General features: G+C 46.4%; 1 protein-coding gene across 8 annotated transcripts in view; it reads right to left on the bottom strand.

Annotated features, from left to right (window-relative positions):
* KLHL29 (kelch like family member 29) overlaps positions 1-17,095 on the bottom strand; it is a 411,401-nt gene that overhangs the window by 30,207 nt on the left and 364,099 nt on the right. For all 8 annotated transcript variants that reach the window (XM_065681735.1, XM_065681730.1, XM_065681731.1 and 5 more), the window contains 3 exons: positions 13,454-13,652; positions 10,506-10,688; positions 3,156-3,336 (listed from right to left, as the gene is read on the bottom strand). In XM_065681735.1, coding sequence (XP_065537807.1) covers positions 3,156-3,336; positions 10,506-10,688; positions 13,454-13,652 — 563 coding nt within the window. The remainder of the gene's footprint in view (positions 1-3,155; positions 3,337-10,505; positions 10,689-13,453; positions 13,653-17,095) is intronic.

Genomic DNA, 17,095 nt, shown 5'->3' with positions numbered 1-17,095 from the left:
TAGGCCTAGATAAGCCCCCATACCTCCATCTGGATGGACAGCAGGGCTATAATGTCAGATGCCACCTTTGAGGTGAAAAACTAACCGAAACGCAAGAGTGTGCGACCCTGAAATCCAACACTGAGGGGAACAATGTTAACCTCAAAAGTAAATGTATCATGTGATTTGAGCATATGATTGTGTCACATTATTTTAATATAGTGCTTTTGTAAGACCTGCTGGAATGACAGAGAGGTTTCCCCCTCCTAAGAGGTGGCATCTCAGTGTCCCATCGAAAGCAAAACAATATTTGAAGAGCAATGTGCAGCCCACACAGAAATATGGTGGGAGAACCTCAATTGCCTGTAGCTCTTGAGGTTAGGAGGAGAAGAAAGAGTCAAGAAGTGGGCATTAACTGAGCATAAGACAGCAGACAACTGAGTAATTAAAGTGACTTTAGTTTGTCTTTTCATGTGCTTTTTTTAGAGTTGCCATCCAAATTCAGAAAGACTTACTGCTTGCAAAAAGGGGTACAGTGATTAAAATTCCTGAACTTGCACAAACTAGCTGACTCATCCAAATGGCAAATGCTTTTGTCTTAAAAAGCCCGATTTTGCTCAGCACAGCTACAAGGGTCACCTTTTTCTCACCTGCGTTTCTAACAGCAGACCCTGAAATTCCCTTTCCAAACCACACAGTTTCAACCATATCATGCTTTCCTTCTGTCATCCCCCGCTACCATTTTAATACAAAGAGTGAAAAAGGAAACATCCCAAAAACTCTTTAATTTCTTGGCATAACCCAAAGGAGGCCATGTTGCACTTTTTCCATGGCTTTGTCTCACAACTCACTTTATAGACAATAGCAGATTAATTATAACCACGGGTTTAGCAAATCCCCATGACAAGACATCCTTATTGTGGTTGAGGCAGCGTGCACTGAAATGATAGGGAGGAAATCTGCTCCTTTCCCACATCCAAGTCTCTTGGTGGGCTCGTTACAACTGCAAACCAGCACGGCTGCTCTCCCTGAGCTGAGGGCCTGCATGTGACTTTGCAGGCTGCAAGGTTGTTTGTCACGAGGGCTTGGGTGACTGAGATGAGAAGGAAGGAGAGGAGGTGACTTTGCTTGATTTGGAGTTCATTCAAGTGATTGACATTTGGGATGCTTTGCTAAAAAGAGAGGCCACAAGAATCAGAGCAGAAACAGAAATGAGACCCAAGCAATGACATTTATCAAGACACCTACCCACAGCATTATTTTGATGTTCATCTTTATTGAGAGATGGGCTGAAACACTGGGCTCTCTCCTTCCTATGTTCACAAAACCACTTCTGCTAGTTAAAAATTTACTGACTTAAATTACAGGACAAACACCCTCAGAAATCATACATAAATCTGCATAAAACATTATGATTTCTTTCAAAGCAAGTCCTGAGGGCACTGGCCTCTTATGCTCAAGGTTAAGGAGGGAGGCAATGCTCACACACTGCGTTCACTGCTGTGATTTATCATTCATTCTTCACTGTTTGCATTTCCCTGACTTGTTGAGAGCATCGTCTCCAGCGTCGGTTCTTCAGCCTGCGCCTGGGGTGGGAGGGAAGGCTGCCTACAGACCTTGTCCCATGGCACACGCCTTTTCCAGGGGCTGTTTGTCACATCTGCGTCTCCTAGGTCAAATAGTGCCAAATTTGTGAAGACAGAGGAATACAAAACTAGAGCCATATGTGAATGGTGGCCACTCAGCACCAGATAGGATCTCCCCGGCCATACATACAGACAACTGGTCTGTTCCATGCGCTGAACTAGGCAGAAATCCTCCAGTGAAAGAAAAGTCATCATATCATTAAAGATGGTGCCAAAAAGTAGATAGGCAGAAGAAAACTTTATTTTTGGCATTTCCTGTGTGTTTGACTTTGAAACATTAATAAACTTTTAATACAGGTTTTGGCATTCAGTATTTGCCCTATCTGCCTAAATGAAAAAATAAGCAACCCCTGCACAAATGGAGCACAAATGTTGCAGCACCAAAACCCCAAAATAACAGATGGAAAGCACCTTTAATCCTCACCTTTTGAAAAATGTTCTTTTTTTTTTTTTTTTTTTTAAATAAAAATCTTTCTTAGGCCTATCCCTTTCTGGCTTGGCCTGCTTCAAAATGGTGCTGAAGTACTGAAATTCAGCAATTAAAACTGAGAAAGAGGGAAAAAAAAATCCCTCATATTTTTGGTTGCCAGACTCACAAGGAAAAATATTTCACAAAAATATATCATCATTCTATTGTCACAATACACTTTGAAGTGTTTGGGTAGGGCTAGGGCTGTACAGGTCATTTTGGAACAGACTATTCTCACATACCATGTTTCAATGCGGTTTCTATTTTTTACTGAAAACACTGGTATGTACATAAAATTTGTGGTTTTATTGAATGTTATGGTTGACACGAAATTAGTTGGTTTTGGCATTCTACCCTGTGAAATACTTCTTTCATGCTTTTGTTCTTTCCTTGTTTTTTAAGTTCCATATGAGAAAAGCAAAATTCTTATATCTGGAGTCTTTTTGAAAAGACGAATTTCCATTCTCTCCCATCTCCAGTCAGCTCCTCCCTCTCAGCCAAGAATTCAAAACTGCTTCCATTTAGCCGTTGTTCTACTTGGAGCTTGGCAGGTCCCAGCTCCAGGCCAAGACCACCAAAGGGAGGCTCTTCCTTCCAGCCAGGTTAAGGCTGAGGTCCTCTACCAGCAGAGCACGTGTGATAAACTTACTTTGCTGTTGCTTTTTTAGGGCTTAAAAAAAACCACAACAAAAAGGATTACTGTGGTTGTAAAGACTTTCATCAGGACTAAATTCAAAGGAAGTTTATTAGTTCATTGTATAATCTGTGTAAAGTGTCCAAAGAAGCTTAATTCCTCTCTTTGCTCCCCCGAGCAAACCAACAAAACAAACTGGCAGCTTTCACCTTTGGTTTTGAAACAATGCTTTCCACTGAAGCTTTAAAAAGAAGTTTTAAAAAGAAATCTAATCCTGCATAGTTTCCTCCTTTCTTAGCTGTTAGAAAAGCTTATTTTAACACATACAGGCTGTTTGATGTGTCCTTTAAAAGGGTACTGTTCCTTTAGCATAGCATGAAGAAAAAGCTCCAGCAAGCAGCATGCTTTTGTGTTTTCTTTTTTTTACCTTTCCACATGGTCAACGTTGCCTGCCACACCGACCCCTCCAATGGTATAAATTTTCCCATCGTACACCAGACTGTTATGTCGACACCTTGGGACTGTCATGCGGGACACGAGGTTCCAGTTATCGAGCAAGGACATGTAACACCAGACATCAGCGAGCGTGACACCTGACTCCATGCCGCCTGGCACCGATGTGTGGGTGAGGGAGAGAAAAGGGGAGAATTATGTGAGATCCTGGAATGGCAGCAGCTTTGCACACAGCAATCAAAGAAAGTCACAAAGTAAAAAATCTTCAAATGACATTTGACTAATTAAAATAAATCACCCTCAATGGCGAGCATCTGTTCCGATGATGCATATCTGTGTCATTTATTCATGTGCCCCAAAGGCTGGGTTTAGTTGTGTTTTTTTTAATAAGATGACATGAAGAAATCAAGATGTCAGACTGAGAGGGACATGTGCAAAAGGGGATAGACCCTTTTCAGTGTTCAGAAATAACTTCCAGTCTATTCAATTACTGCAACACTTGCAGGAAGGTGTCAGGAGGCACAGCCTATCTTGGCTTGCGAGACACAGGCCAGTCTGAAATCTTAAATACTTAACACAGTGATGGATTGAAGGAACACATACATGGGCAAAATAAAGTCTGTGCTTGCACTGCAGGCTTAATGTCTAATTTTCAGAAACAATTTTTTAATTTATTTTCATTAACTGATAAAGAAAAGAATCAGATGTACCACCCTGGTGAAATAGTTCAGGATGCTCCAGTGAAATAATCATATTGGTCAGTTTTAACTTCTGAGTGAAGCTTCCAAGGTTCAATCACTTAGTGGGCGTCTTACTATTCCCATTTTGAAGCACAAAGAGGTGAAATGGTTCATTTCAGACCACACTAGGAGTCAGTGGTCAAGCCACGAAAAGAAACTAGACCCAGTTCTGTGGTTTCATGAGAAAACCAGGCTTCCTCACTCTTCAAACCTATGATACGCAGTGTGGGAACCAGTCCTTGGAGCTGGCAGGGGTTCATTCCCACTTCTGTTCGTTCCCCTTCCCTTTTTCCGGTGTCTTGTAAATTTGAGCAAAGCAAAATATCAACTGACACTCAGCTAGGTTTCTAGCCATGCGGGACTTCCAGCTCTCCTACTGGAGCCAGCAAGTACTATCAGGTTGCTCATCCAGATTCAGTGGAAAGTGCTAAAGTAAGCTTTGAATTTAAGATTCAACAGCTTTTTTAGCAGGTATGGCACAGCCTAAAATGGTTCTACATATTGAAAAGTACCTCAGCTAAGAATAACTAAATATCAGCCTCTTACAAAAGCTTCCATAGAAGGCTTTCACTCCAGTGGCAAAACAAGCATGGGCAAAAAAACCCAGCAAGAAATAAGTCCCAATAAATCCTTAGGGCCTCTGTGCAGTATTGATGGAATTTAACACCACAGGCAGCAATTTACTGCAGAAAATGCAGTGAGGGAATTCGGCAAGGGAAAGGCAACAGCTGTAACCCCTTACTGGTACTGCCTCCTGCATCTGTGCTCCCAGCTACATCCTTGGATCACACACATCCGCACCTCCCTGCCCAGCTTCCTCTTTTATCATCAGACCTTCCCTCAGCTGCCACCAGAGCATCCTTGCATCACCTGGTGGGAATTTCTTTTCTCCCTCCAGACAAACAGAGGTACCACCAGACTGCAAAAACCCAGACACCATGATGCTACAGGTGCAGCATAGATGGCTACTTGGGGAGTTAAAGCCTTTTATGAAGTATGGTCTCAGTTTCATGGAAACTAAGAAGATTACAGAGCTAGTGACTACTGTCAAAAGAGAGGTCTCAACAACAAGTGCAAAACGAGAATGCTTCTTTAAGCAAATACTGTTAAGTGTAGGTCACATTCAGCAGTTCAGCCTGTCTGTCTCAAATTCCATAACCCACCATTTAGACTCAACTACAGACAGTATTTTAAATTGTGTTTCTATGGCAGTGAAACCTCTTTCCATGCTTGATGGTTGTCAGACCTATTTTCTTCATGTTGCAACTGCAAAATATTGCTGTTGACTGCTTCGAGACAACATTAATGCCGTAGTGGAAGGGAGAACGATAAAAGCAGGGAAATTCCAACCTCTTCCAACCTCCCTTCCACTTGTTTTCCTCCCCCCACCTCTTGGCCCCATGAGCACCTGGGTACAACTCTGGCATGTCCTTCTTTGTCTGTGCTGCTTATGTGGTAAGGAGGAAACCTTTTTCCCAGCCTAGTAAATTTGGGGATGAAGGGATTGAGAGCAGCCCTGCCGAGAACGACTGGGGGATACTTGTGGATTGGAAATGAGTTGGCAATGTGCGCTTGAAACCCAGAAAGCCAGCTCTGTCCTGGGCTGCATTAAAAGGAGCATGGCCAGCAGGTCAAGGGTGATTCTAAACCTCTGCTCTGCTCCTGTAAGACCCCAGCTGGAGTGCTGCATCCATCTCTGGGATCCCAACATAAGGACATGGAGCTGTTGGAGGAAGTCCAGAGGAGGCCACAGAGATGCTTAGAGGGCTGGAGCACCTCTGCTATGGAGACAGGCTGAGAGAGCTGGGCTTGTTCAGCCTGGAGAAGAGAAGGCTCCAGGGAAACCTTACTGCGGCCTGTCAGTACTTAAAGTGGGCCTATAAGGCCTGTAATGAAAGGAACTGCTGAGGTGAGCAGCTCGCGAGAGGACGCCTTCAACACCGAAGCAGGGGAGAGATCAGCGTCCAGGAGCCTCAGCTCAGAGCGGCCAGAGCCACCGAGGGAGCCTCAAGTCCTCGGCAGGACCTGCCCAGGAGCCGGCAGCTCCGCGGACGCGAGCAGGGACTCACAGGGGGCGGAGCCAGGAGCAGCGGCACCAGCCCTGAGGGGGTAAAAACCTGCCCCAGGGAGCGCGGCGAGCAGAGCGGGCCGGGGCAGTTGGCGCGGGCAGGCGAGCGGGATGGTGAGCACCCGTCGTGTGGGCAGGGCCCGGCCTGGGAGCTCTGCTCTGGCTGCCCCGGCGGTGGCAGCGTAGGCACCCAGACAGAGCCGGTGAGAGGGGAGGCTGCAGTGCAGAGCTCGGGGTGCAGGGAGTGCCTGCACTGGGCTGGTGAGGGGAGGGTGCACGATGGGCAGGGCTGCGCTCGGTGCGCCCTGGGGGAGGTCCTCCTGCAGCAGGGGCTGAGCTGCGGGACGCTGTCGATGGGCTGCAAGATGTCAGGGGAGCTGAGAGGAAGCAGGGCTGCTTGCTCCGGGCCCAAACTGTGCAGGGGCCTCAAGCTTCCCCTCCAGCTCATGAAGGAAAGAAGGAAGCCGTTATCCCGGGAAGCTGGGAATTAGTGACCAAAAAAAAAAACCCACCAAAAAAACCCAAACAAACAACAACAACAACAAAAAAAAAAAAAAAAAGAAGGAGGAAAAGGACAATTAAAAGCAAGGGGCTTCCTCCTAAATCTGTTGTCCCCACGTAGAACCGCTTTGCTGTCCTGCGGGAGGCTAATGAGGAAATGCACTTGCACCAGAAACAGCCGGCTGATGCACAGGTAAAGATCTCTACTGGCACTGCCAAGAAAAAGCGATGGGTCACAGTAGTAGGGGACTCTACTTTGAAAGGGACGGAAGCACTCGTCTGTCGGCCTGACCCCATCTCTAGGGAGGTGTGCTGCCTACCGGGAGCACGGATCAGGGATGTTACAGAGAGGCTGCCTGCTCTAGTAAGTCCTACGGACTATTACCCACTCCTGGTGATCCATGTGGGTGCTAGAGATATAGATAGTAGGAGACTGGGGACCATAAAGAAGGACTACAGAGCCCTGGGAGAGGTGGTTAGGGGCTCTGGAGCTCAGATAGTCTTTTCGTCAATTCTCCAGAACACAGGGGAGGACCTAAAAAAGCTAGGAGGATTGGCCAGGTTAATAAATGGTTAAAAGGGTGGTGTCATAGTCAGGGGTTTGGGTGTCTTGAACACGGGACCAAAGTTTGTAGACCAGGTCTACTGAGGACTGGTGGGGCTGGTCTGGTAAAGAAGGGGAAGAGCAGTTTTGGTAGGAGGCTTGCCAGACTGGTCAAGGATGCTTTAAACTAGATGTGTTGGGGGAGGGGGCATCATTCCATCCCAACACACCCAGTCAGTTGCCAACACCTATAATAAATGCTTGGAGCAATGTAGAGATATTCCAGCCGCTCCAGCCAATGAGCCGGCTTCATTTGGAGCTCGGCTCAGATGCCTCTATACAAACGCCAGTAGCATGGGGAACAAACAAGAGGAATTAGAGATGTGTGCACATCTACGGGGGTATGATATAATAGGCATCACAGAAACATGGTGGGATGGCTCCTATGACTGGAGTGTTGGAATGGAAGGTTACAGGCTCTTTAGAAAAGACGGGCCTGGCGGGGGCAGGGAGGGGGAGTTGCCCTATATGTTAGGGATAGGCTGGAGAGTATGGAACTCTGTCTGGGGGCAGGTGAGCAGTTTACAGAGAGTTTGTGGGTCAGGGTTAAAGGGAGAACAGCCATGGGAGACATTACTGTGGGGATCTGTTACAGACCGCCTGATCAAGGAGAACCTGCGGATGAAGCACTCTATAGATAGATAGGAAAAGCCTCACGCTCACAGGCCCTTGTTCTCATGGGTGACTTCAACCACCCTGACATCTGTTGGAACGATGGCACTGCACGGCACAAGCAATCCAGGAGGTTCCTCGATTGTGTGGAAGACAACTTCCTTCTGCAAGTAATAGAGGAGCCGACAAGGAGAGGTGCCATGCTTGACCTCATGCTCACCAACAGGGAAGGGCTCGTTGAGAATGTGGTACTCCAGGGCAGCCTTGGATGCAGCGATAATGAGATGGTCGTATTTGAGATCCCCAGGACAGTGAGATCTTCTTCTTCTTGCGTGCAGCAAGCTCACTGCTCTGGACTTCAAGAGAGCAAACTTTGGCCTCTTCAGGAACCTGCTTAGTAAGGTTCCATGGGATATAACCCTGGAGGGCAGGGGGGCCCAAGGCTGTTGGTTGATATTCAAGGATCACCTGCTACAGGCTCAGGAGTGTTGCATCCCAACTAGAAGGAAGTGCAGCAGGAGGGCCAGGAGACCTCCTTGGATGGATAAGGAGCTGCTGAGGAAAATTCAAATGAAAAAAGTGGCTTATAAAAAGTGGAAGCAAGGACAGGCGGCCTGGGAAGAGTACAGGGATGTTGTCCGGGAAGCTAGGGACCAGGTTAGGAAGGATAAGGCCCAGTTAGAATTAAACTTGGCGAGGGATGTTAAGGGTAACAGGAAGGGATTCTATAGGTATGTAGCAAATAAAAAACAGGCTAGGGACAACATAGGCCCCCTGAGGAAGCTCTCAGGAGAACTGGCTACACAGGGTGTGGAGAAGGCTGGGGTTCTGAATGACTTCTTTGCCTCGATCTTCACTGGCAAAGGCTCTGACTGCACGACCCAAGTCTTAGAAGGTAGATGCAGGGACTGTGAGAATGAAGACCTTGGGCCCACTGTAGGAGAGGATCTGGTTCAAGACCATCTTACAAATCTGAACGTGCACAAGTCCATGGGACCTGATGAAATCCATCCACGGGTCCTGAAGGAGCTGGCGAATGAAGTTGCTAAGCCACTGGCCATCGTATTTGAAAAATCATGGCAGTCAGGTGAAGTTCCCGACGATTGGAAAAAGGGAAATATAACCCCCATTTTCAAGAAGGGGAAAATGGAAGACCCAGGGAATTACAGACCAGTCAGTCTCACCTCTGTGCCTGGCAAAATCTTGGAGCAGATTCTCCTGGAAGGCATGCTAAGGCACATGAAGAACAACAAGGTGCTTGGTGACAGCCAGCATGGCTTCACTAAGGGGAAATCCTGCCTGGCCAATTTGGTGGCCTTCTATGATGGGGCTACGGAACTGATGGATAAGGGTAAAGCAGTTGATGTCATCTACCTGGACTTGTGCAAAGCGTTTGACACTGTCCCGCACGACATCCTTGTCTCTAAATTGGAGAGATATCAATTTGATAGGTGGACCACTCGGTGGATAAAGGAACTGGCTGGATGGCCGCACACAGAGAGTTGTGATCAATGGCTCAATGTCCAGCTGGAGACCAGTAATGAGTGGTGTTCCTCAGGGATCGGTGTTGGGACCGGTCTTGTTTAACATCTTCATTGCTGACATGGACAGTGGGATTGAGTGCGCCCTCAGCAAGTTTGCTGATGACACCAAGCTGTGTGGTTCCGTTGATATGTTGGAGGGAAGGGATGCCATCCAGAGGGACCTTGACACGCTTGTGAGGTGGGCTGATACCAACCTCAATGAAGTTCAACCATGCCAAGTGCAAGGTCCTACACCTGAGTGAGGGCAATCCCAGGCACAGCTACAGGCTGGGCAGAGAAGAGATTCAGAGCAGCCCTGCAGAGAAGGACTTGGGGGTGCTGGTCAATGAGAAAATGAACATGAGCCGGCAGTGTGCGCTCGCAGCCCAGAAAGCCAACCGTATCCTGGGCTGCATCAAAAGGATTGTGACCAGCAGGTTGAAGGAGGTGATCCTGCCCCTCTACTCTGCTCTTGTGAGACCTCACCTGGAGTATTGTGTGCAGTTCTGGTATCAACATAAAAAGGACATGGAACTGCTGGAACAAGTCCAGAGGAGGGCCACGAGGATGATCAGGGGACTGGAGCACCTCCCGTATGAAGACAGGCTGAGGAAGTTGGGGCTGTTCAGCCTGGAGAAGAGAGGGCTGCTTGGAGACCTCATAGCAGCCTTCCAGTATCTGAGGGGGGCCTATAGGGATGCTGGGGAGGGACTCTTCATTAGGGACTGTAGTGACAGGACAAGGGGTAATGGGTTAAAACTTCAACAGGTGAAGTTTAGATTGGATATAAGGCAGAAGTTCTTTCCTGTTAGGGTGGTGAGGCATTGGAATAGGTTGCCCAGGGAGGTTGTGAATGCTCCATCCCTGGCAGCCATGTTGGATGAAGCCTTGGGTGAGATGGTTTAGTGTGAGGTGTCCCTGCCCATGGCAGGGGGGGTGGAAGTAGACGATCTTGAGGTCCTTTCCAACCTTAACTATTCTATGATTCTATGACCAGAGGTAACAGTTTTAAACTGAAAGAGGGGAGATTTAGATTGGACATAAGGAAGAAATTTATTACAATGAGGGTGACAAGACACTGTCCCAGGTTGCCCAGAGAAGCTGTGGCTGCCCCATCCCTGGCAGTGTTCAAAGCCAGGCTGTACAGGGCTTGAAGCAACCTGGTCTAGTGGAAGGTGTCCCTGCCAACGGCAGAGGGTTGGAACTGGATGAGCTTTAAGGTCCCTTCCAAACCAAACCATTCTATGATTAAGTCTCTGTGAAATCTGCTGCTTACCTGAGAGATAGATGTTGTCCCCAGCGCTGACCACACTGAAAAACTCTCGATCATAGAAGGGCAGGCTGGCCAATGGGTACCACTTGTTGTTTTGAGGATTTAAGCAAGTGACTGCTGTTAAAGCACGCTGATTCATGCCAATCATCTGACGACCCCCAACTAAGACTATTACCTCAGCTACACCTAGGATTCAAGTAAGAAAGAAAATAAAGTGTTATCTCTCAGTGAGGCAGGAGTTTATAAAAAATACTTGTCAGTCAGGGTAATTTTAATGTTTTGTATGTAAGTCTGTTTTAGACCATGCAATGAAATAAAGAAGGGTGAGAAAAAAGGGAGTGTGTGTGTGGGGGAGATGGGTGGGTGAGGAACAACACTAGGAACATGCTTGGGAGAATGTGAGAGGGAGCATGCCATCTGGGCAAAATTTAAGGGGAAAGAAATGAAAAGGCAGTTCCATGTAAATATGTCCTTTGACTTCAACTGTCTTTGAGTGAGACAGCAAATTACTGTTCCACTGAAGAAAACAGGAATTTTGTCAAGGATTGTGATAGCTTGGGAGCTTGGTCATTATCCAGGCAAAGCTTGTCTGCACTTTAACCTGATAAAGCTGTTCTTATACTAAATGATAATGTCTGGAGGAGGGTTAGGCTATGGTTATGGTTCTTCTTCCTAATCTTCTTTCTTCATGTACTCTGTCAACGTGTCATTTTCTAGTGTTGGGTTTTTTTGTAGGTTTTTTCCTCTCTTTTCTCGGATGTAGGCCATAAATGCTCAAGCCACTGAGCAGAGTCTTAGTGTCCTAGGTGCTAGTAAATGTGACAAAGATAGCCCCTGTCCTAATGCAGTTATTAACTGAGAACAGCTTGAACAGCTCCCCCATCTCATCCCATAACATACAGGCTGCATAGCAAGTCTAATTCTCTGGACAAAACTTCTGCAATCCACATCTCGGAGTTTTTATTCCCACTTCACAGCCAGAGCTGAGTCAAATCTCATCTGAGTGTTACTTCAGACTCATCCCCACAGTGATGGCCACAGTTTAACTCTGGGACATTCTGTGGCTCCAACCCAACAGTGCAGTTCTGTGGCTAGTTTGGATTTAGCATGTAGCAGAAGTGTTTAAAATCATTCTGCCGTGATTGTAAAGCCCCAGTGCAATTTGTTGCCAGGAGAGGTAGCCTCAGAAGCAGGACCATGAGGCCAGGAGCTGGAAGGAATCACCATTCTGGGAGCTGTGCTCTCGGCTGGCTCCATTGCTGTGGTGTGTTAAGGTGCCCAGCCTAGAGATATGTGTGCACAGGCCGGGGGGTCAGAAGCATGGAAGTGAGATTGCCAGCAAGAGAGATGAGGAGCTGCAGTGGAAAGAAATGCGTCTGCATAGTAATGGATTATCGTCATTCTTCATTAGTGTTTCCACAAAATAGATCTGTGTCATTCAAGCAAGGTTACTCTCTTAAAAGTTATTAAGTTAAAGTGCTATACAGTTTTAAATAAATATTTCTCAGTAACAAGAGATCATTATTTTTGAGCCACACCAGAAAATCTAATCACCTGTGCAAGACATAAATTGATTATAATCAATGACCTCGAGAGGGCATGTGACATGCTGCAGTGAGTCCACAAAGGGTGTTTAGAGATCCTTTGTGCCTACATGAATGCCGCTGATATGCAAAATAACATGATTCTATATAATTAGACTCTGACCTAAAAAACTATAATCACCCCCTCTTACCCCAAGAGAATCTCTTTTCCCTCATCAACAAGCTTCTGGAAATGGATCGTATTACACCTTCAATTTTATATACATAAAATAAGCACTTTTCAAAATCCCTTCAAACATCACACCATTAGTCGTTGTCTTCAGTGAAAGACTTTTTAGGGTAGATTGTTATTGAAAGTCCTCTACACTTCATCCTTCTGAAAGGTGCCTTGATGAGGCAGTCTCCAGAAACTGCAAATGCCGTGGTTTGATATGCCATCTCCGTGCCACATTAGCATTGGTGGCAGTGACAGAAAGTTTTGCCTGGCTTTGTGATTGTACTTATGGGAGGCAGAAGTACTGGCAGAATGTTAAAACAATTCACCTGTTCCATATGAATCCTTCTTCGATGTAGTTTTCCTACATGATACTTGCACCACTCTCTGTTCAGCAAATAGGACATTTCTTAAGGCCAGTTTGGACAGAATCTTGGGAAACATAGTTTAGTGTGAGGTGTCCCTGCACATGGCAGGGGGGTTGGAACTAGATGATCTTAAGGTCCTTTCCAACCCTAACTATTCTATGATTCTTACATTATTGTGATACGGGCTCTGCTGGCTAGTTGGAAGCACTTGGGGCTTTTTACATGTATTTTTCCAAAAAGGAAAATGCATGTGTTCCTCAAGTGAGAAATATCTTGAAGAGGCATGGCTCTCCAATGCTGCTGGGCCTTTAAAAGGGAATATATCATGTGCGATCCATTTGTTTTGGAGGCAGCAAATAGCCCTGACTGGTACTGTAAGATTTACCATATGAGAACAATATATTTCCATAGGGCTATGAAAGTGAAGCTGTTTTATGAATATTAGTCAGATCCTCCCAACAAGAGGCTGAATGTCAAGGAAGCAAACTGCACACCCATTTTTGCAGCTAGAGAAACTGAGGCATGGAGGGGAAAGGGCTCCCTTTCAGGACAACAGTGGAATGTCATGGTCTCTACCAAAGATAATAAATAATTCCGAGAAATTAGGCTGCTTTTAAATCTTGTTTAAGGACTGTACATCTAAACACCTGCATCTGACCACTGTGAAAGGCTCCTAAATGCTCCAGCATTAGTAGAAATGGAAAATTGAACTTGAAATATCACCAGGCTCTGAGCAGGAGCCAAGGGAAGGAGCCATGCTCTGTGCCCTATCCCAGAGTGTGTCCCAGCCAGGGAGCTGGTGTCATTGAGGAAGTTGTGCTTTACCTGCAGAGAGCCTGGGCCGGGTCCTTGGTGTCTGCATCTCTTGTCGGGCATGTGGCAGCATGTGGTAACGTTTGGCTTCATTCACTAGATCCCGGCAAGCCTCTGAAGACTTTATCAACTCCTCGTTGTCAACAACATTTAGCAGATAGCTGGGATGGATGAAGGGGAGGCGCACCACTGCCAGCAACTCTGCAGCGTACTGTGAGGGGGGAAAAATAATAACACACTACAGCCTTTGTGCCACAGTTCAGCCGCTCAGCATCTCCGCCTCCTTCCCTTGCAAAGTGGCCCCTGTCACCCAGCCTGGAAAAACACTTATCATGGATGCTGCATACAAACCCTGCCTAGAGATCGGGTGGGACAGAGACAACAAAGCACTCAGTGCTCCCTCACGTGGGCTGGTTTTGGTCCCAGGAGACTGAAAATAACCTTCAAAGGGTGGCAACTCTTGTTATATGGCACCATATGGAGGGATTTTTGAAATAAAAGCCCATTCTGGACTCAGGCGGAATGTAACACCTTGTGCACTGGAGACATGGACAGCTTCTGAGTTTTCCGAATTAACCTTGAAATGTGAGCGTGGTTGTTGTACACTGTAAAAAAAAAAAAACCCCAAACGAGTCTTTTCTGGCATTATAAATGTGAAACAAATGCCGGTAAACAGCGTGGATTTCAACAACTGCTATGGCAGAGACTTAATAGTCACCAGCCAATCTACTGAAAATCTTTTAATTAATATGGTTTATTTGTTGGTGAAACAAATCATGTAGTTCTAGCTTTTGGGGAAGTCAGACTCCAGAGGGTGCTATACAAATACTGACAGTATGTTTCATCTTCTAAATAAATACATTAAACCTCAGAGGGCAAAGGACACCCAAGCAGATGAAGTTGTCTGTCACTGAACACGGCTTAAAGGAGAACAAAACCCCAAGAGAGAAAACTGCAATCGAAAAACCAAGAGCACATCCCCAGATTCTTTTTATATGTAACTGGTTATATCACAACACAGCACAAGATCACAGTAACAGGAAAATAATGGGTCTTGAAAACCGATGCACACAAACAGGATGCAAACTAAGGGTGCACAGCAAGAAAAGATAATCATCTGTTGTAATAAATATTCATGTAGAGGCAGCATCCAAATATCCCAACTGGGATTGAGGCCAGGATGCAAATAAATACTCCTGAGGTCCATGCGACTCGTCCTGAGGAACGCTGGGCGCAAGCAGCATCTGCTAGCCTGCAGATGCCTCCGGTCTTCCAGAAGCTACTTGGCGCTCGCTTTCTTTTTCAGCAGTTGTGCCTGTCCCTGCCGTGTGTGAGAGCCAAGTCACAGCAGGAGCAGGAATGGGAATGGGGCAGGGGCACAGCAAGATGGGAGGGCAGGGATGCAGCCTGAGCCAGATAATGGGTTGGTCAGGCAGGTGAGGATGCAGTGACACCTGGGACTGCTTCCACGGCTTCCTCCTTCCCCACCCCAACTGAAGAAGCAGGCTTCATTTAGGAGGAAAACAGAGGATTTCTCCTAACAGCAATTCACACTCCTTTCCTGACAGAGAGCCAGGTCAGCCTCGTGTGAGCTCAGTCAAAGTGAGGATGTAGCTATCTGCAGGGTCACGGCAGCAAGGAGATGACTAGGGTCTCCTGCTCTCTAGCCCTCCTGACACCAGGACTGGCAATTTTACATATAGCCTGTAGACTTGAGGCCTGGCCACCCTGCAGTTGTTTGGGGACAAAAATGTTGTTTGGGGGATGCAAAAGCAATGGGAAAATGTCAGTGCTCCTCTCCTGAAAAAAAACCAACTAACCCATGTGAGCAGTGAGTCCGTGGCTCCTCGTTGTTACCTTTGGCATTGCACAGGGACGACTGGGCTTGAGATCACTTCATCAGCCTCCAAACCTGAAAAGATACTCCTCTCTTTTCACTTGCTGAAATACATTCATAAGGTGCTTTCTAGGAGGTAAAATGGATGCTTCCCTTCCCCAGAGTCACAAATGTCAGGCACTTGGCTGCAGATATCTTAATGTCATTAAATGGTACCTTGTAGGAGAGGGAGCAGTGGACATATGGCAGTGGGTGGCAAAGCTTTGATTTCAGGAAGTGCTTTTTTGAAGAAGGCTGGAGGCGTTTAACCTTACATGGGAGCCAAGACAAAAAGTGGCATCGGAACATGGGAATAATATGGATAGTGGGTGTACAGGGGAAAAGCCAGACAACGCCCATGGGGGAAGTTAATCCCCATTACAGGCTGCTTGGGAAGCCGTATGAGTTGCTAAAGGGCGGTTTAAATAAAGTTGTAAAATATATGGAAGTGTATAGCATTGTCAGCACTTCCTCTTGGTGCAGTGGGACGCACCAGAGCTGCTCCTGATGCTCCCGAGGCAGGTCTGCACTTGAAGCAGCCATAACACAAAGCAGTGCAATACACAGGCACAAACAGTTGTGCCACTGAATTACGGGCTTGACAGGCACCACAATGCCCCAAATTCAGGTGAAGTAAAGGAAGAGAGCTCCCCTTCAGCAGGGACACACAATTCCCACAGGTCCAGTGGAGCAACTGCCTCCATCTCCCACCTTTCCCAGAATAAATGGGGCAGCACCACTGCCTGAGCACAGCGAGCTCTCCCTCTCATTCGCCCACCTTGCTTTAATTAGATAAGTGAGAAAATGTGATTCTGTTTCTCTCCTGCATCCCCCCACCCCCGCTTCCGCCTTTGTCTCCTCTTTTGTCTGAGCTCATGGCTTATTTTGAAGGGGAATAATAATTAGAACATGTTGCTCCCTTTCATCAGATTGAAAGTTAATGTCACATATCAAAACCGATGTCACTTTTCACTCGTATTCTTCCCTTTGCTCAATCAGCTCAGAAAAGCTGGCTCTGTGTGTATCTGTGTGTGTGCGTGCACGACCACACGCAGTTGCAACTTGGGCTCATTGCTGATGGCATTAGTGGTACATATAATCGCAGTGTTTTTCACCAAGCGATTTGGAGAGTACATACCATTGCAGTATCTCTAGAAGACAGGAGAGGCTTTTATAAACCAACAGCTTTTTGCATCACCTTTTTAAAGCACTATAGTCAAGGGTGAATTTCATTTAGTCTCACTGATTTAAGAATATTCAAGTGATTTAGGCAATCAGCAGCCTTTTTCTTTTGGATTCTCCCCTACGAAGGCTCCCTAGCACCATTAGCTATGATTGTACTAAATATCCTGTTACTATTATCCTTTTCATATAAGACTGGAATAAGCACCACAAAGCATTTCAACCTCCTTACCATCTGTTATTTGCTCTCCATTCTCTTGTGTCTTTCCGTTGTTCCTCATAGAGCTATAAAGTATCTACTGCACCTACAGATGTTACTGGTTTTTATTAAAACAGCACAATGCCAAATTCAGCAGACAATAACCTTGGGTTCCTAGAGCTTCAGTTTGCCCCTGTAACCCTGCGAATGTCTTCTTGCTACTCGGCTACAGGCGCTGGCTGGACAAGGAGAAGTATTTCTCAGGTCTTTGCTGGGAACCGCTTATGACTGGTCTACAACCTGCCTCACATGCCACGGTGAAGCAGAGAACATTAACGTCCCTTATGGCCTAAAATTAGGAGTGGTTGACTCAAAACATGGGAGACCATGCCTCAGC

Source organism: Lathamus discolor, chromosome 5, assembly GCF_037157495.1.
Source record: "Lathamus discolor isolate bLatDis1 chromosome 5, bLatDis1.hap1, whole genome shotgun sequence".
Classification (NCBI taxonomy): domain Eukaryota; kingdom Metazoa; phylum Chordata; class Aves; order Psittaciformes; family Psittacidae; genus Lathamus; species Lathamus discolor.
This window is presented reverse-complemented; position numbering and strand designations above follow the sequence as displayed.